At 43.4% G+C, this 21,115-nt stretch overlaps 1 protein-coding gene across 3 annotated transcripts in view; it reads right to left on the bottom strand.

Annotated features, from left to right (window-relative positions):
- LOC119171587 (ATP-binding cassette sub-family G member 1-like) overlaps positions 1-21,115 on the bottom strand; it is a 73,172-nt gene that overhangs the window by 11,422 nt on the left and 40,635 nt on the right. The window contains exons 1-11 of one of the 3 annotated variants that reach the window (XM_075892414.1): positions 18,170-18,605; positions 14,009-14,131; positions 12,820-12,937; positions 9,551-9,737; positions 7,442-7,587; positions 6,672-6,795; positions 5,516-5,630; positions 4,742-4,884; positions 3,257-3,358; positions 1,247-1,415; positions 606-706 (exon numbers count right to left, since the gene is read on the bottom strand). In XM_075892414.1, the coding sequence (XP_075748529.1) occupies positions 606-706; positions 1,247-1,415; positions 3,257-3,358; positions 4,742-4,884; positions 5,516-5,630; positions 6,672-6,795; positions 7,442-7,587; positions 9,551-9,737; positions 12,820-12,937; positions 14,009-14,131; positions 18,170-18,269 (1,428 nt within the window). In that variant the 5' untranslated portion in view covers positions 18,270-18,605. Of the gene's footprint in view, positions 1-605; positions 707-1,246; positions 1,416-3,256; positions 3,359-4,741; positions 4,885-5,515; positions 5,631-6,671; positions 6,796-7,441; positions 7,588-9,550; positions 9,738-12,819; positions 12,938-14,008; positions 14,132-18,169; positions 18,606-21,115 lie in introns of those variants that run through there. The other 2 variants (XM_037422364.2, XM_075892413.1) reach the window with 2 other exon arrangements.

The following is a 21,115-nucleotide window of genomic DNA, read 5'->3' as shown; positions in this document are numbered from 1 at the left end:
AGAGCACGGACAGAGTTCTGCGCCTGTCGGTGCTCTCTTACCTCTTGCAGGTTATTTTTTATGCGCAAAATGACATCCACAATAGAATACCAACACGCTTAACGATCGGTTCTTCGTAAACTTCAGTATCTAAGTGAGTCCCTGCGAATCTTTAAAGCGCAGTACAATATAGTACCGCTTCTTTTACGTTTTTTTTTTTTCGAATTCACAATCTCGTCGGAAGTGAGCAGCAACGAATAAGATGAAGCGTCTACTTAATGAAGTGGACGTTCCTGTTCATACACATTGACTCCCTATTCTTGTTGTAAGATTCTGAAACAGTGTTATATGTGTATGACGGCAAGATAGTGCGATGCGTGTAGACGGCATAGTGCGATGAAAGTGCAATAGGCTGCATAGACAATGACGAGTCGCATGTTATATAAAAAATAGTTTGACGGAGCTGCAGTCCGAAATTAGATAGGCTGATTCGGTAGTTTCATAATGTCTCAGATTGCGAGCGTAAACCAAGCTAGATGGTATATATGCTCGTTCGTTGTATGGCAGATGATGGTACGAAAATAATTAAAAGAAGAGTGAGACTGCGCAGAACAGTTCCGACTCACTAGAAACGGCAGTTCTGCGATGTAGTACGCCAGGCAGTACGCCTTGAGACCATACCAGCAATTTCGCTGCTCCCTTACTAACACAGAGACCTCCGCAGGAACTGTAAAGAACAAAAAAAAATGCCATACATATCGTTGAGTATACAGCATTAGGAGCATAGCTTAAGTGCAGCTGTTTTAGGTATTTATTTTTTATAGACATAACAGCAGAGTGAACTCGCTGTCCTGCCTCTCTCCCTCAGTTTTTTTTTTCTTTAGCAACGCACACACTGGCACATACACTGACACACACATATCGATCATTATAGGAACTATATATCTCGACACACGCTTTAAACGCACATATCAGCGAGTGCACAACTCTCTCGCATGCAAACAAAGCATGTTCGAGGTGGAGCCTGCAGTAGTACCAGGCCACAGTATACTGATCTGCCTGTCAATGAGCATGTGTTTGACAAATTAATAAACCTCTGTAGTGAGCTAGTGCTTGAAGATGAGTGATCTGGCTGGCTATCACTCGCAAGAAGGGTTATCCCAATCGCGTGAATAAATTTTGACGTTGACACCGGCTGTCCCACGAACATAGTCAGAAAATGTCATTGATTCGAAGTTTTCCCTGTTATGCGGTGATAAATACGCACACACTAGAGTCGAAGGAAACACGGTCTGGACGACGCAAATGCAGACCACGATGAAGTAGAGCTTCACGCTGTGCACGACCGTGGAGGCGCGGTTGCCCGTGTCATAGAAAAGGACGATGGACATCACCGCAAACGCCGCGTACACCAGCACTCGCAGCACGGTCGCCACCTACGGGAACACAGTCGGGGCACTGTCAAGGTAACCTATAGTTATCACGGTGCATTAAACGTCTAGCAACACAGAAAAAAAAACGTGTGGCAACACAAAACAACCAATATTCCGTCGGCGCGCGTGGTTCAGTGTATAGAGCAGGCTGTGTCACTCATAAGGTGCCGTATCACGGTATGACGTGGCGGTTTAACGCATACGGTTTAACGCATATAAGGTTTAACGCACCTTATACTGACGTCCACAGATGCATTAGATCTTGCCGACCAAGGAAACTCGTTTCTCAACGATATGACTATAGCGCGCCAGCCACCACTGTGGGATGGAAGCCACCATCGAACACATCCTACGTGTTACCTACTTTAAAGTATAGTCCAGTGATACCAGCGTAAAGTAGCCGCAAACCGACTTCATCGGGGGCCGTTATTGGAAATCGAGATGATGGGGCCACGGCCGTGAGCGTTGATGGCACAGGGGCCAACGAAGGTGCTACTGTGTGTACCTAAGTTCACAAGGTTTTTTTTGCGAGTGGCTGCATTTTTTTTTTACGTGAGCTCCTCGAATCGAGCATGTGATTACTGCTCTTTCCCTGTCTCTATTTTCATCCCATTACCTTGCTCTCCCTGTACAAGTTGGCAAATTGATGTGCGTCTGGTTAAGCTTCATGCATTCTTTCGCTGTTAATTGAATATCACTATATACGAAGCTATGCGATATACTTGCACTTTCCTTATCCCTTCTGAAGATGCTCCGTAAAGGATGACATTCAGGCGCCTTTTTAAAACCTGCTATAGCTTGATTAGCAACCAAGTAGATGGTGGTGTTATAACATGCTAGTTATATAGAGGCATTAAACAACGACAACAATATATTAATTCATCCTCATCAACAGTTGGATCAATTGGACATGCTTTGTTGAGTTTCCTAGCGCCATACACTGACCACCCGTTTATCACATTGTTTCGGCACATTCTACGAGACATGCAATGCATTGGCTAGTCTTTACAGGAAACGCTTTCCTTCAAGACATTTCCAAGCGTCCTTGTAGTAAAACGTATATTAAGCGAACACACGTGTTGAGTTTCCGTTAGTGCTCAACGCAAGAAAATACCAGGGCAAGGATTATATCACTGCAATTGATGATATATTACAGGCGAGTAGCACTAGAACGATTGCAATAGCATGAAGGATCATATATCATATCATGGTGCATGCAACGTGTGGCAACACGAAAAGCTGTATCATCTCACTAATACTGAATGGCAAAAAGATGTCACTGACCTGAGTGTAGCATAATGCTGCAAATACGTTTTTTTTAAATAGAAAGCTTTGCTATAAAAAATTGTCCTTATCCAAATTTCGAACCCAGTACTCCGAAATTATTCGCCTATTTAAAGCTCCACAATGAACATGGCAATAGATTCTGCGGAAATCCGTAGAACTCATACTTCTTGACAAGTATGAGACCTTCTGTTGAAAGATTCCTAAGAATTTCTCTCGTAGCTTCGATTACACATGCCGATGGACGGGAACATTTTCCTTTAACCAATAATATTAATCTCCCCCTAAAACGTGGCCAGTCAGAGAAGTGAGAATATTTTGTGCTGAATCGTATATGTAAAAAGAATAACTTCTTCGTTATTTTATCCCTCCCTGCGTAAAAGTTGGATATTTTCAAAATATAAACTCACACAAAATCTCTACCGCATGCGACATTGAGTGTAATGCAGCAATGTTTCAGCGAGTGACGCCAACGTAACCTGAGTAATGCCTATACTGAAACAGAGGAAACTGGGGGAGAAGATGGTGCTGTACTAATCACAAAGCTTCCAAATACACACCTTGTTTCGGACGATGGACAACCAGCATCTCCTCAGCAATGTCCGAAACTGCTGGAACTGGTTGACTTCAAACGAGTACATGCGGTGCTGCTCTGCTCTTTCCTGAGGAAAAAAAAAATCGCAGCGAAAAAAAAAAAAGCTCAGTAGGAAGTGCACATGCAACATGCAAACATAACTTCGTAATGCATATTTATTTCGCTTTCTTAACACTTCACTAAAGATAACTTGTCATCGCTTACTTGAGTAAAACGGGAAACGGAAACACCTTTTCTCCGGAATGTAGCAAAATGCAAATATATAAAAATATAGAAAACATTGACATCATGTAAAGCAATGACCGTGACATGAAAAATTTTATTATCACCTTGGGTTTTACATCCTAAAAGCACAATATGATTATGAGAGACGCCGCAGTAGAGGGCTCCGAAAATTTTCGGCCATCTGGTGGTCTTTGACGTGAACTGAAATCGCACAGCACACGGGCCTCAAACATTTCGCCTCCACCCTAAATGCGACCCCCGCAGCAGGGATCGAACTCGCGACCTTTGAGTCAGCAGCCGAGAACCGCAACCGCTACACCCCCGCGGTGGACAGGCGCTTAAGCGTCAAGTGTGACCGCGTATGTGCTATATACTGCATAAAGAAGGAAGTTTAACGCTGGAGTCGTTCGAACGCATGTGTGATTAAATGGGCCGTTAAAACATTTTTGTCGGGCCCTAGATCACATGAATGAAGCGAAAGCTGCGGTGGCAGTTATGCACGCAGTCGCATAAGCTGATAAACTCAGAAATAAAATTACTCTTCGTGCTTCTAGCCACTACGGATGTTTGTTAAGCTTGACACTTTTGAACCAAGCTTAATTCTTATTTTCTATGTGTTTTTCAGTTGCATATTTCAGTTTGTTGCAGAACTTTGTTGCATATTTTATTCATATATCAGTGTGCTAGATTTCAGTTTCACTGTATTTCAGTTTGTTGCATTTGCTTGTTGTATCTTCACAAAGAAATAGTGCTGTATTTGTTTGTACCCTTTTGTAATGAAACTTTTATTTGTGTAAACGATACGCCCACCTGATACGGTCTATACATGAGACTAGCAATATTGCAAATAAATAAATAAATAAACAGCCGCAACAAAGCGAGATGTTAAACGTGATGTAGTGCAACGTTCACTCATGAAAATGCTCATCGGTGTGTCGCGCTGTGCGCGGCGCCTTCGCTGTAGCCTGCCCACGCTCCACTTTAATAAAAACAAGAGAGAGAGAGAGAGAGAGAGAGAGAGAGAGAGAGAGAGAGAAATATCTTGATCAAAATAACCTGAAAGGTGAAAATCACCTTTCAAGTTATTGTCGGGAGGAAATTGCCGGCGATTCTCTCAAGGTAGATACACCTGCAACTTACAACATTTTCCTTCATGTGTGTGTGTAATATTTATTGCAAGTGTCAGATGCACACGTATTGCTGTTACGCATGTTATATAACTCACCTGTTCCGTCATGACCTTCCCACCATAAGCAGTAATTTGGCTGTGGTCGTCGAAGCCCCGTTCGGCGCAAGGAAGTGGAATCCGAAACTCGGTGCTTAGCCTTTCGCAGTAGTCACTGTGCTCGTCCGAAGCTAGCTCAGACACTGCAAAAAAAAAAAAAAGAACAAGATCAAACAAACATATTTTCTACTCAATTCGCAAAGACTGGCTGATTGAGAAAGGAAATGAATTGATCCGGTTGCGACGTGGGATATCGAGCCCAATCTGACAGCACGGGAGGAGTGAAAAGCAGACAACTAATTGAGTACTGATGCGATATTTTATTGAAATGAGCAATTTCCTCGTTAACTAACATTATTGGACGTCAGTAACATTCATAGAATGCTGGCAAGCGTCGGGAAGCTTTAAACAGTTGAGTATAACAACTTTCATACAGCCAGTGGCAATGTTCTTAGATGGTTTACACCGTGCCGGGACGAAACTACACCAGATGTCTTCAAGCGCATGGGGGCAGCACATGGCAAGAGTTGCGCCACACTGGCTCTTTCGGCCATCTCCCGCGCTGTTAGAACAGCATACTATTATTACAAACTTACGAAACGTCGTCAAACTTGCCAGCATGTTTTGAAAGATCAAAAGTCTGAGGACGCTGACCCGACGCGGGAAATAAATAAATAAATAAATAAATAAATAAATAAATAAATAAATAAATAAATAAATAAATAAATAAACTTCAACAAGGATATTGGCCATATGGCCATGTTCTCCACCTACTGTAATCGGCTGGATTGTGATATTCGGGGCAGGGCAGGCCACGCTGCGCGAGGAACGGAAGCAGCAGGTCAACCCTGCCGTTGTAAATGCACCGACCACCGGACATCATGTATAACTGCACAGAAGGTCACAAACAGTACAAGTCATGCAGAGTAAAACATTAGGTTATGTAAATGGGAGCATTTTTAAATAGTTTCTGCTCCAGAACCTCAGGAATGGCCTAGTCATCAGTGTTCCCTTGCTTAGGTTTGAGTGAAGGTTACACCCTGCTTTTCCCACAGGATGCTTTTTAGCGTTAGGCGTCTTCCATCTCATCGCAATCACAGAGCCTCCCAACATCAATTGCTGACTGCTAATTCGACATGGTGGTTTGTCAAATGATGAAGCACCGAAAATGTGGCTTATAGCAACAAATCAACAATAAATCCTGTGAGATAATTCAGCTTTGCCTTAGCTTGCAATGCTATCACAATGCTATTGTGTGGTGCGTTGTTTTTTATTGTTCTTTTGTTGTACCAACTGCTGTGACTAGTTCCAGTGAAGCCAGCAGACTGCCCGCCGCCGTCGCCGCAATCTACAGTGGGCTGATGGTCAAATGAAAGTGGTCAAAACTAGCGCAAACAAATTTACAACGGTGTCTTTCGTTATCTGGGCGGTGATTCGAAACAACATATTTTACTCCAACGAGCAAGACCTAAGCATAACATTGGTGTTCCCCGATCAAAATGCGGCCGCCGTGGCCGGGAGTCCAACCCGCGACCTCAAGCTTCGCGACGAAACACCTGGCGATCATCACCGGTCCCCTTCTAATCCGCGATTGCACCTGCAACACTTCCAAGCAGCAGCGCAACGTCATTGATTGATATGTGGGGTTTAACGTCCCAAAACCACTCTATGATTATGAGAGACGCCGTAGTGGAGGGCTCCGGAAATTTAGACCACCTGGGGTTCTTTAACGTGCACCCAAATCTGAGTACACGGGCCTACAACATTTCCGCCTCCATCGGAAATGCAGCCGCCGCAGCCGGGATTCGAACCCGCGCCCTGCGGGTCAGCAGCCGAGTACCTTAGCCACTAGACCACCGCGGCGGGGCAGCAGCGCAACGTCATAAGCAGTTTATCCGCCTTCATCTGTGGACTCGGCAAAAGTACTCACCGAGTCGAAGTAGGAGAATATTTTGGCACTAGGAGCGTGAATAGAACAGATCACAGTGTGCCCTGAAGAGGCCATCGTTTTGAGGACTTGGACGCACATGAGGCTTGACACGTTGTCCAGGCCACTGCAAAGGCAAATCAATCATGCCACGACAGATGCTGATTCACCGTGGTTACAGATGGAGTGCTTCAAATCAAAACATTTGCTTAACGGTGCTGATAGGGTTTACTGATGGTGTATTTTAGGCAACGTGCGAATAAGTGTACGTGTGACATCTTAAAATTCTTCTCATTTCGTAGATTCTCACAGCGAGGAAGGATTTGTGCTATTTTGTTTTTTGATTCTTTATTTGTAACAATCAAGTGGAAAGGGGCAACTGTCGCCAACTCCTTCGTTTATTTTCTATTTCAATAAAAAAATAGACACGGATAATGACGAAAACAAATAAAAAGGGTTGATCTAACTTTTTCTAATTTTCTAAGAAAAGCTGTACACCGAGAGGGAAGAACGAAGGAGCAACCGAGAGAGAAAAAGGAGGGAGAGACAAGCCACGATTCACAAGCCTCAGGGATTTTCAGCACTACAGACAAGAACAAGCATCAGTAATATTAGGTGGCTACAGTACTTGCTCGGACAGTATTCAAACAAGCAAAACAAACTTTGTAGACGTCGCCATAAAACATTATTTATAACAGCTTATTATATACACACACATTCATAACTTCTGCTGCACAGTTGAGAACACCGGGATGAAGTTGTCATTCGCTCACCTGGTGGGTTCGTCAAGGAACAACACAGGAGGGTTATTGACCAGTTCTTGAGCAATAGCCAACCGCTTGCGCTCGCCGCCCGACAAGCTTTCCGTTCGAGTGTTGCGGCACTCATGTAATCCCCACTCTGCGATTGACCGTTGCACCTGTTCGTACAGCAACGAGAAATACAATGACGGACGACTCTTATAAAAAGCTTTCTGTACAGGTGTACCACGTATGTATAACTATCCGAGTACATCACAACAAGAATTGGCAGTCGACAAAAATAAAATGCAGTTACGTATATCCCTGCTAATGGGCAAATTCGCGTTATAGCACACTAAAAAAAACTGATTGCGGCTCAGAAAGGATAAAAAATCATCATCGTCGTCGTGAGCCTAACTACACCACTGCAGGGAAAGGGCTCCTCCCATGTTCCGCCAACCGAATCGTTTCTGTGCTCTCTGCTGCCCCATTATACCTGCAATCTTTTTAATCTCATCTTACCAACCTAACTTTCTGCATCTCCTTCGCACGTTTGACTTCTATAGGAATCCAGTCAGTTATATTTAATGACCAGTGGTTATCCTGCGTTTACGAGCTACGTATCCTCTCCATGTGCATTTCTCCTTCCTGATTTGAACTATGATATTCTTAACCGCTGTTCGTTTCCTGACCCACCCTGCTCTCTTCCTGTCTCTTCGGGTTACACCTACTATTTTCCTTTCCATTGCTTGCTGTGTCGTCCTCAATTTAGATCGAACCATCTTAGTAAGCCTCCAGGTTTTCTGCTCCGTAGGTCAAGTACCGGCAAAAATGCAGCAGTTATATACCTTGCTTTTGAGAGATAGGGGCAGACTACCATGCAAGATTTGAGAATGCTTGCCTAATGGGCTCCATCCCATCCTTATTCCTTTAAATATATCACCATCATAGTTCGGCTCCATGGTTAGTATACCTGTCCTAAGTAGACGTGTTCCTTTACAACTTCCACTTATCTCAAAGCGCAATTCTCGGCCGAACAGCCCTATTATCCGACGATAAAGAAACAGTAACATTGCTCAACTTATTTCTGTACGCCTGCAATTGATAGCCTTAGCCTGAAAACGTGGAGGTCGCTTGAGCTTCGCCGTCAGTAGTAGAACGAAATAGCATAATCGGCTCCCGTGCTGATCGCCTTGTCAAAAGCTTAGTTCTAATTACATGCCTCAAGAAAGCGATTGTGTGTGTGCTTGATATTGTCCATTTCAAACTATCCTGGAATGCCTCTAAGTGCAAATACAGCTGCGATGAGTCCAATACGCCACAATCTTTCGGTTTTAGAATCAGCGAAAAGCCCACGTGCTAAGCGTCTGTAAAGCAAAGCAGCCCGCGAACATGCGCGGCAGTTCCCTTTGCTGACGATTTTGGAGCTGATGATTGAATACTTTAATTGAGCGCTTCGTAATGGGTGGGTGTTTAAAACACCCACACGTTGCGCAATCCACATGTCCGGATGCCTGGCGTAATTCTAAACTTATGCCACGCATTATAACATGCGTTAAGGAAACTCATTCCCCTAGAAGGAATTTTTTTTTTTGAGGTAGTTTCATGAAATTGGCTGCGTGCTTAAAGAAGCGGTGGATGCTGCTTTGCCATCTTACGCACATGTTTTCTATAAACTGTGCGTATTCACTTAAGAAAACTCGTGAAATAAAAACATTATCAGTCACGTGAACGCCGCCGAGATTGTGGTGGTTACGTCACTTTCGACCGATTCAGACGAACGCCGTTTTTTTTTACAATATGTTGAACTCTGCAAGGACCCAATGAACGCACACCTTACGCGCCACGCCATGATGTGGTTTTTTGTATCCCCCACCATCTTTTCATCGAGATACCCTTTTAAGGAAGCGTTTCGCTTTTCAGGATGGCCATTTCGAGTATAGCGAATGTATAAGTAAACCCGATACTGCGAGGAAAAAAAAAAGCGTTGCCAGCAAGCCAAGTATTACCGCCAAATCGCTCAAGCGGTATAAGCTGAATCAATGACACGAAGTGTGCACAACATAAGCACCCATTATCACCAACAGTCCGGTGACTAAACAGAGCAGCAGGTTATGAACGCTGGATGGTGAGGAGTCGTACCATTTCCTCTTTGGCTGTCGGCGACGACGTAGGCATGCGCAGCTGCACACTCATAGAGATGGCCTCGTAAACGGTGAGAGCAGGTAGTAGACGGTCATCCTGCATGACGTAGCAGCTCTGCTTGTTGAATAACGATTGGTCGCGCACGCAACCATTAATTTGGACTTCACCTTTGTAACCCTTGTCGCTGCATTCAAAAAAGAAAAATTGTTTACTTCTCTTGATAAACACGGAATCATTTAAGACGCAATTTTAATGAGGACCGACAGACAATTATGCCCAGGAGAGGATATTATTGAGCTATTTTAATGTAATTGTGAAAAAAGGGGATGAGCACGGAAAGATAACTTGCCGTGGGCAGGGACCGACTCTGCAACGTTCGAATGACGAGGTCGACGCTCAACCAACTGAGCTACCACCACGACTATCCCCCCGTCCACATTATGGGGTATGCATGTGCATTAAAACGTGAGAGCGTAATTCACTTAAGACGTCGCGGGGGGGTGCAATGTTTTTGCAGTTTCCTAACTTTTTCAGTAGTTACCTTTTACGCTAAACAGTATTGTAACAAAACATTCTAGCCAGTCTTCATGTCGGACATTTCCGCGAAGGTGGCTATCAACTGGCGAAAAGTCACGGCAGCTTTGGGAACTAGGTCGTGGATTTGTGTTTTCAGAAATATTGTTGTCATAAGATACGTCTATATCCGAGACAAAGAAATTCCATGTCGTTACAATGCATCATTGAAAATGACCACAAAGAACTTGTCCAACCAAAGAACAAGCTTGCGGTAACACAGTTTTGTTACCATATAAAGAACCAAAAACGAGCCGTCAAATCACTCAGTAGTCTCCAGAATAGTGAGACTGCAGTTCAGTTTGTATCTGACAGTGAGCAGCAAGTGCGACTCAAAATCTTAGTTTTTTTTTATATGTAGGGCATAGCGAAATATTTTTCTTAGGTGTATGTGTGTGTTGGGGATCAGAGGACAGGTCAGTACCTTTTCTGCATTTTAGAGTGTGTTTTTTTTTGTATTTCTACATGTACATATACAGACAAGCAGAGTTGAAAAGTATCAGGACAATGGGGCTAAATCCCTCCCCACCACTGGATACGCCATTGCGACATATCGCTCGTAGCAATATATTCCCTTCATTCTCACTGCAGTGAGTCGTTTCTTTGTGGCTATTGGAAGGAAGTGACATCAGCGCGTCTGAATAGCTTTGAACTGCGCAGCCTTGCACCAACTGATCATTCCTTCGTCGAATAGGCTACATACTCCTTTGCGTCTTGTTTAAAAAAAAAGCAAAAGTTCATGTGTGATTGTACGTCTTTGACACAAAGAAACTGTTATTACTTTCAGAAGAGCTAGTTTATAGGGGCCTGTATAGGACCATGCTGAATGATTGTTGTTGTTGTTGAGTGTGTCACATTGTAACTCTGCTTTGTTTTAGCGGTGCACCTCGGTGGTGTTACTAATTACAGTGTCCTCTTGTAGAATCCAGATTTCTCCTGCTCTTTCCAGTCATGTCTTGTATATTATTAATTGTTTCTACCAGTGTAGGTCTGGCTTGGTACCAAACAAGTTGTTGATAGTACCTGCTGTCACTTTGTTGATTGCGTAATTGTATATTTTTATTTTTATTTTTGTTCCCGCTCATTGTTGCGGTTGCTTTGTGGACGTATTTGCGGATGTTCTCGCATTCTTTTATTTGTTCTGTCCGCTCCTGCCAAAGGCCTTTTTCAAAGGCTGGCAGTAAATCTGAAAATAAATAAATAAATAAAATAAAAGGCAAAAAACAGGGGCCCCACAGACAAAGCACTTTGCCTGTGTCAGCCCTGTTTTTTTTTGTTTGTTTGAGTTTTGCAGCGCTGATTGTGTCACTCAGCAAATATGTTGAATACGTGACCACACTTGCTTTATTGATACGTGACCATACTCACACAGGAACGAAAATGTCGAGAGAATCAGAGATACACCGTGACCCGCGAGGAGCGTCCCGTCCTTCAAGGGTATACGCTCAGAGCTGGATTTCGAAAGCCAGTCACACGAACCTCCGATTCCTCGATGCCCAACACTCCACAAGGTCAGCGCTTGGCAGTTGCGCAATATTTATTCATCTACAACCAGTATCCAACGGTGACCTGACAATCTCATCGGCATGCGCAATCATTTAGAAGTTGCAGCTCGGTATACACCGTAACGACGACGTTTTCCTGCACGGAAGAAATTCTGGCCACCGAACCAATGCCGGCCGCTGAAGTGGCTGACACACGTTCTAGAAACTTCAACTGAACATAACTCTCCTCAACGCGTCGAAATCTCACGTCGCTGCACTAAATCCAACCATTACGTCAAGGTGGTCACACAACACCGTATGAAAACCCACACAGTTCATACGTAATTTTTTGCTGTTTATCAAGACTAAAAAAAGCAATGGCACAAAATGTAACAATTCTGGCGATGTAATGTAACCACTGGTACATGGAATAATAATTTAATATTGATTATTGCAGTTTTACGTTCCCAACCATGATATGCTTATCTGTAGCACAGAGCACCAGAAATTTTGACCAGCTGGTGTTTTTTAACGTGCACCCAAATTAAAAGAAAGTGAGTACAGGAGCTTTAATGATTTCGCCACCATCGAATTGCGGCAACCACGTCCAGGATTCGGTCCCGCAACCTTCGGGTTAGCATCTCAGCAAAATAACTATAAATCCCCGCGGTGGGTTGCTTCGTAAAATAGAATCTGCTAGCGAATTCACCAGCCAATTCTTGGTGTTCATACGAAGAAATATTTCCCAAACTTGTTTGCGCATGAAGTCAATCGCGCCCCACCGCGATGGTCTAGTGGCTAAGGTACTCGGCTGCTGACCCGCAAGTCGCGGGTTCGAATCCCGGCTGCGGCGGCTGCATTTCCGATGGAGGCGGAAATGCTGTAGGCCCGTGTGTTCAGATTTGGGCGCACGTTAAAGAACTCCAGGTGGTCGAAATTTCCGGAGCCCTCCACTACGGCGTCTCTCATAATCATATGGTGGTTTTGGGACGTTAAACCCCACAAATATAATCTGAAGTCAATCGAACTATGCTGGTGTATTTGAAAAGCAATGTGTCACTTCATTTTACATTATTGAAAAACTTCAAAATTTTCGACATCGGCTGCTGCGGGCATTTCATATTAAGTGAGTTGTCTTTGTCAAATTTGTTGTGGTTGCACCTGAATGGGTTTTAACAAATACAAGTCAAACAGCCTGGCGACACTTACTAAAACCCAGTGAGAAGGTTTAACAGCGTCGTCTTGCCGGCACCGGAAGGACCCATAATGGCCGTGAGTGTACCCGGCAAAGCCTCGCCGCTCAAGTTGTCCACTAGAGATTTTAGGCCTGAAAAGAGCGTAGTTTAAAAACAAGAAAATGTCATTCCTCTACACTAATGAAGATTGACAATGTAGCATCGCTAAGCAAGGTCAATACGATGACAAATCAACGGAATATGCATAGGGCAGCGACAAAATTTTGGAGCAGCAGTATACCTATTATTCAAACAGTACTGGACACAAAAAAAAAAAAGATGAAATGGTGAGATTCAGTGCAATAACCCTGGTTTTGAGTTTTTCTGCGTTTCCAACAATGACGATTATTGACAACGCCATAACTTCTCGATTGCGTATTGCACATACTCGATTTTCGATGACTGTATAATGATGTTATAATGATGCCTACCACATTATTATCAGAAGGAAGATGGGTCCAAATACTCGCACGCACACAGGCTTCTCCATTACATCAGGAATCAGAGCGTAGACGCCCCACGATTATGCTGGTGCAACGTCTTTTGACCTTGTGGGAACAACATGAGCTTGGGAGCCATCGCAACGTTCATTCATCAAGCTGCTTTCATGGAAGGCGACCGGCGACACCAAGTGAAGGATTGCGAAAGTCCATAGCACGTGGGGAGAACTGCTTACACGGGTTGAAAAACGGCTCCACGTTAGGTTTATGGTAACATTAACTGAATACAACACAGCAACAGATAAGTCACCCCTTGTTCGAATACACGAAAAGTCGTTCATAAAATTCAGTAAAATAATTTGATGATGGACCGAGAGAGATGAAACATTGAATAGTCGACCTCAGATAGTATCCGTCGTATTCCACAACATGTAATGTGCACAAATGCGCACACCAGATACATGGTCATCACACTTTAATGTGGATGTTATAAAATGCCGTTTTTGTGCTTCGCGATCCCGTGATATATTCTGCGATAGGTGCTTCAAAAACGCATTCGTAGCCCTACTAGTTATAAAAGCAGAAAAGGGAAAAGCCCTTAGTTATTTAGGGCGATGTGGAAAAGGCGGCTGGGTGATGCTAAAAACACTTTTTTTATTATTCGCCTGCTGTGCATGCAAATGCGACCAAGAGTAGCTAACCAAGGCAAAATAGGTAACTTACGTTTTCCAGTTTTCACCGCGTAGCTGAGGTTCTTCCATGCAACGCGGATGCTTTCCAAATTGCGTAGTCCGTTCTCTCGATCGATGCATGTTTGGGCTGTATCTCTGCAGATGTTTGCCGAGCCTGTGAACCGGGCCAGACAAAAAATTTGATGTCAGCAAAATGTGCTAAGTTAATCCTGCTGAGCTAATACATGCACACTAATTTTGATAACTCTAAATTATCCTTTACATATGGAAACCTAACTTGTGGCCTATAGCAGCGTTTTTCACACGGTGGAGCAAAGTTTCCTTTGCCAGTATAGATTTAAAACTACTTACTAATTCCCCATTACTACTAAAGATTTTGATGAAAAATTATTATTCCCCTTTTCTTCAAAAATAAAACAACGTTTAAAGACAAACAGGTTGCTTTAATTTTACCAAATTTGGCACTAACAATCAGTAACTAATCGGCAAAATGACGTTTTTGCTAAAAAGTTTACGAGTCACTGAGAAAGCTCACAAGTACGAAAGAAGGTATAGAGTTAGCATTATTCGTTTTTTTTAAACAATATACCTCTTATAGTATTGTTCAATGTTAGAGACACGAAAGCGCTCTTTTGTAGCTAGGGTACATCACACAGCAGTGAACAACAGCAGAAAAAAAAACTATGACAATATCCAATAACTTTTTATGACTGCTTTTTTGGGAGGGTTTCTTAACGTGACAGCTGTATATTTGGGCTAGTGATTCAGCAAACTACATCAAATGATAGTTTGTAGAAATGAAGTTTTTCCATTGTCGCTACATGCAAAATTCCAGGAAGGTGGTTTCCAACGTACTCTTAAACTTTACATCAGGACAGGCATCAGAAAGCGTAGAAAATGGCAATGAACCGATTTGTATGTGCACTGCATGTTAAGGATTTTCTGTGTGTGTACATGTCTGCTTCCTTTGTCATGGTCTATCGGCATTGGCCAAGTTGGAATTAGCGTCAAGAACACGGATTCATCTGTTGTTCAACTGTCCATCATATGCACTATCTTTACCTACTTCGACATGTTGGATGGTGTTAGGTATACCATGCGAGGGTTAAATTAGGCAGTTGTTAGAAGCTTACGCTATTCGTGACACCATCTGGTAAATATGTCACACACTCGCTGCCCTAACTAAGGTTGGCTAACATTCCGAACCAACACAGAAGTTGAGAAGAACTACAGGTTCACTTGCGGAAATGTCGCCCCCAGCGCATTCTTTGTTCACTTATTCTTTCGAAACTCCTAGAGCCGCATACATAGACGTATATACCGGTTGTCTCAAGAAATATTTACATAATCCACAAAAATAAGGAAAATTCGATATTAGATCGCAGCTGTGCGAATTACATTTTCTGTAGCGGCAGGCACACTAAGATGGTTAATATATCATTTCAGACAGTCATTCAGAAAATCAAATCAATCAGTTTTTAATTAGTAGAATTACGTGTCTACTTCGAATGGGGCAATTGAAGTTCTGCATGCAAAGAACCCGTGTCAGCTTTGATACGTGTATAAAAAAGTGGACTCAAGTAATAATTGTGGGGCAACGAAAATAAACGAAATTTATTGGTGACAGCCGTTGAGTTTCTTTCAGCTCTCCCATTTGTCATAGCCTAAAACAGCATGTCAAGCGAAAAGCCAGGCAAACATCTCCAGCGTATCATTAAAGTGTTCCTCTTTCTCCTCCACCGCACGGCAAGTTGTCTAGACCTTAGGCCAGCACGTTTAGAATGCTCCAGACCAGGTCCTATGCAAGTCTATCTTTCCTCGGCATAGTCTCCTCAGAGGCTTTTGACTCTACTTGCCCTGTTTGTGGTGAGGTTGGTGACATCCGACATATACTCTGGTGGTGCCCCCCGCTACGGGGCCCAAGTCAGCTCACAGAAGAGGATTGGGACTCTGCCTTACGATGTTCTGAGTTACTACCACAACTACGGGCTGTCTAGGAAGCCCACGATGCGGCGGTGAGGCTAGGCCTCCCGGTTCCTATGTTGGAGTGGCCTGCGACGTTGCTCTAAAAGAGTAGCGTTTCTTAGGACAAAATAAAGTCGTCCATCCGTCATTCGGCCCGTACGCCTGCCAATCCATCCATCAATCCGTCCGTCCATCCGTCCGTCCGTCCGTTCGTCCGTCCGTCCGTCCGTCTCTCGAGTAATTAGAAATGAATTTAACTTTTCTATTTACTGTCCCAAATTATATCTTTTACTATCTTACGACGCCTACGGATACAGAAAAATGCATTTAGGAAGGCAGTAAGTGATAGTATCATATATTCCCATTTTTTAAAAGAATTTTAAACACATTCCTTGAATGTATACAACAACCCAGTATACTTCAACCGACATTGCACAGCACATGTGAAGCCGAGGTTGCAGGTTCGTATTTCACTGGCGGCAAATTCTGCTGTTAGTCCTCCCACATTACTTTCTGTCACAGTGAACTGTAACACCGCCTATCTCTTCAGTGCATGGCTTACCCATTCATTCACTTCTTCATTACACGGAAGTTTGCGTTAGCACTTAGGTTCCAACTTTATGCATGGGAGAACATTCGAAGCCGATCAAACACGTTAAATACCATTATTTCAGTAGAAAACAAACCGAGCTTCGGCCACGACATTTTGCATCGTCACGTGATCGAGAGTTTTCCTAAACAGCATCGCCTTCGAAAGTGTTTTTCGCCATGACCGGCCACTTAGGAGAGCGCGAAAAGTGCGAGCGAAAAATGACGAGCGAGCTAGAGAGAAACATGAACAGTAATTATTATCTAAGAAAAAAAAAAAAGACGGCCGTATTGCGAACACCACAACCATGAAGGACATCTCGACGACGCGATAGCACTTGAGCCAACTGCTTTCCTCATTCATGGCCAATCCACCGGGATAACCATGTAAGTGTCTCAGAGGACGCTAGAAGTGAAATCACTTCAAATACTCGTTTCCTTTTAAAACAAAATCAGAAAAAGTATATTATTATTATTATCATTATTATTATTATTATTATTATTATTATTATTATTATTATTATTATTATTATTATTATTATTATTATTATTATTATTATTATTATTATTATCATATGTGCACAAACGCACAGAGAAAAGAGGGGCAGATCAGGCTGACAGCCACCCTTCTAGAGAGGCGAAACGCCTTATAATAATAATAATTGTTGGGATTGAACATCCCATAACCACGATAGTATCCCTACAGATGCTCTAGTGGAGGGCTCCGGAAATTTCGACCACCTAAGGTTTTTTTTAACAGGCCCCTAAATCTAACCACACGGGCCTCGAACATTTTCGCCTCCATTGAAAATGCCATCGCCGCGCCCGGGATTCGATCCCGCGACCTGCGGGTCAGCAGCTGTGTACCTTAGCCACTAGACCACCAGGCGGATGGACACAATGCCTGCATATGCTCTATCGAGACTAGGCAGGAGAAGGGAAATGAAGATAGGAGGAGAGAAAATGTAAGTTAAAATATAGAAAAGCAAAGAAAAATATTGACTAACCCGTGGCAAAACTGAAAGCATGAAAAAGAAGAGTCGTCTATAAACTGGTGGCCAGGACAGTTCGCCGGTTTATGAAACTCAGCACATCTCGATAGGCCAAAACAAATGAAACCAACAGATGGTTAAGCCAAAAAAAGCATAAAATTCGTGTTTTTTTTTGTCGTTGCTTTTTTTCGTTGTTTTAGCTGTAGTGTAGTAGCTATAATAAATGTGTAGATAAAATAAAGGGGAGGAAAAAATTACTGCGAACTGTGGACATCGACAATGTCGATAGAAATAGAAAGCTTAACCAACGAGATAAAATGAAACTGCTAGAAGCGTGGGATCCCTGCTTGTCTATTTATATACGGAATTAAGCCTTAAGATGTTATGAGGAATAACGATAATTCCAAAGAATCACGCGAATTAATACGCAATATATAACTCTAAAATAGAATTAAAACAAATCGTGGGCGTGATGTGCCCTTTAGAGATGAGGTTATATACAAAGGCAGAAAAAAAGGCTAAGCTTTTTGGGGAAGAAATGAGCAATTCAACAATTAGGCACCGAGTGAGCGCTTGTCTACAAACAGAAACAGATGACGAACGCGTACACACATTTCGGTAGAGATAAGGTAACTGCATATACGGACCATTCGAGTAGCTGGCTGCTTCAACGGTGCAGAAAGTAGAAGCCAATGTGTCGGACAATCGGCAGGACGCCATCGAGGGAACCGTGTCACCGGACACCATCCCAATCACGCACAGATAACGACGACGACACTGCTGCGACCGATTTCATCGAAAGCAGGGGCCCACGCGACGATCCACGTGGCGTTCGTCTTGGCGACGCATGTCCCAAGTTCGACGGGCAAAACAAGTCTTCTCTCAGCGCACCGGTCCTTCCGACGACCCGAGCAGTCGACGCTGTGGTCGCAGACACCACGTGACGAAGAATGAAAACAAGAAATCACTCCGAAAGTGGTCGCGAAATGGTGCGTACGCGCGTTCGATCGGTCAGACTCGAGGCATCGGAAGCGCAATTATTTCTACACTTCTTTGGCTTCGTCCCAACGGTGGCAGTTAATGCGTGCGCATGAAAAAAGTGAAGCTGTAAGTACGAAACAGGCACCGCGCGCAGCCCTAGCCAATGAAAAAAAGAAACCCGATACCACGTGTCCCCGACAGTGGCAACGAGGGCAGACTTGGCCTTCGTGCTGACGGCACAAAAGGAGAGTGGAGCGTTTCGCTATAGGTTCGCAGGTTCCTGAACTCTGCCGGTGGGCAAGAGAGGAGTTTCCAAGGCGGCGACCCTGCAGGCAACTGGCATTCGCATACGCACGGTTCACGGCCTACAGTTGGCAACATTTGTTGGGAGCAACGCGTTTTGTCTTACATAGAAACCATCGTGAGGGCGCAACTAAGCACAGCACGCGGGAAGAGAGAGACGAGGACAGGCGCAAGCTTGCTTCGAGCGCAGGAATTCGCTTTCGCCGTGGCTGATTCTAACAGCCAGCTCCTCCTCGCTTGCTTTCCTCCGAGTTATGCAAAATGAGAGCTCGGTGAACTCGTGCGAATGTCTGAGGGTGAATTTGGCATTAGTTTTTTTTTTCCAAGATAGCTGAAAGGCGTCAATAACACATAATCTCGCGAATACTGTGGTGTGATATCAACCCCTGTAAAGTTGTTTGCGCCTCATAGCGCACGAGTGTCTTGTGGATTAGCCGCAGCTAGCTTACCTAGTTAGCTTGAACTGCCGCCGTGTGAGAAGTGGCGCTACATGCTCGCGCTTGTGTTCACTCCAAGAGCCCGCATCATTTTCGAAATTCCAGAGTACACAGGATTGCTGCACGCAAAACCAACACTATAGGGGCGAAAAAGCCCAAGCATAGTTTGCCAAACCACACCAATCCAGGGAGAGCTACCAATGTACGCAGGCGTTAAAGTTAAAAAAAAAATATGCGTGAAGAAAACGCTTGTCCTTTTCCCTCTCTCTCTTTTTTAAGCGGCTCTAAACCACGCAAAAATGTGTAACTCGCAGGTGATGTCTACAAATCAGGTGCCATACTCTCAAATGTGCGTTAGCTGCGTGTTTACTTGGGGCCGAAAAGATTAATTTAGATTTCTCTTAGTGTGCTCAACCGTTACGAAGGTCAAGTCACTGGCACACGAAGCGTGGTCACCAAGCAATTACGATGCAGTCGTTGGGACAGCGGCCAACCGCTGTCGAAATGCGGAAAGCACGGCGAATTTGTCCTCCAATTATAACTCCGGTCGCATAGCTTCATTGACGCTGCACGCTTTTAGTGCAGTGAGGAGCGTGGCGTGAGAAATAAATATATTGTGTCTCTCTACCAAGGTTCCTTGGCCAACACGAAGCACTCTACTAGTAAACAAGCACCTTTGATTTTATTTTTATGCATGCCCGACAAGATTACATACCACACGACATACGTTTCAAGGACGGCACGGCGAATGAGATACTAATGTTTTGCTCTGCATAATTTTGCCAGCTATAGAGGAGAATTCGTTTGTTACCCCCAGAAACACGAGGTCGTTGGCAGTAGCGGCGGCAAGAGGAAACATTCGACGTAGTTATGCCTGCTGGCAGTAACGTAGCCCTCAAAACCTGTAAATCAACTGCCCTTGAGGAATCGGCGAGTGGCCACTCGAAGAACTGATCTTCATTCCTCCGGTAGCACTGTCGATTATGTTGGCATATAGAAAATGAAAGCTTCCGGTTTAACTTTGTAATGCCCACAAGCACATGTGCAGTTGCGCTTGAAAGAGAGAAAGAAAGAAAAAAAGAAAGAACGAACGAAAGAAAGAACACGCGAAAGAAAGAAAGAACAAACGAAAGAAAGAAAGAAAGAACAAACGAAAGAAAGAAAGAAAGAACAAACGAAAGAAAGAAAGAAAGAACAAGAGAAAGAAAGAAAGAACAAGCGAAAGAAAGAAAGAAAGAAAGAAAGAAAGAAAGAAAGAAAGAAAGAAAGAAAGAAAGAAAGAAAGAAAGAAAGAAAGAAAGAAAGAAAGAAAGAAAGAAAGAAAGAAGAAAGAAAGAAAGAGCCCAGGACTACCAAAGTATTGAAATTAGGGAGGCCATAAATATTTAGAATACTACAAGCATTATTATTGACATTCAGGTTTCCTGAAACATATGCGTCCCACAGACAGTGAGCTTCAATGCACCTCAATTTATACCTTTCAACCATCCTATAACAAAACAAAATGTTTTTTAACTGCGGAGCAACAATAACCTGATTGCTCCACTACATAATTGCTTTGCAAGTGTTTATTATGAACTGTGACGAGTTGAATAGATGTGCAACAGGTACTTGTTTTGTTTTTGCTGTTCGTTAGTTTTTCTTCACTTTTTTTGTCTTCTTTTTTTTTTGTATCGTACACAACGACCTGTCCGGCATAGAAATGAATCATTAAGAGCATCAATCTGTATGTGTCCTTTCGTCAAGTTCCTAGCTGTGCGAATAGTCGTGAAGCTGTACCAACCAGCCACAATGATAGCTTCGTCTTTATAGTTACATTAGTTGCTTGCTCAGTGGTTCCTTTTCTCGGAGTTGCGTAATCGATAATTTGTT

The sequence above is a fragment of the Rhipicephalus microplus genome, chromosome 4, assembly GCF_043290135.1.
Source record: "Rhipicephalus microplus isolate Deutch F79 chromosome 4, USDA_Rmic, whole genome shotgun sequence".
In the NCBI taxonomy this organism is placed as follows: Eukaryota; Metazoa; Arthropoda; class Arachnida; order Ixodida; family Ixodidae; genus Rhipicephalus; species Rhipicephalus microplus.
This window is presented reverse-complemented; position numbering and strand designations above follow the sequence as displayed.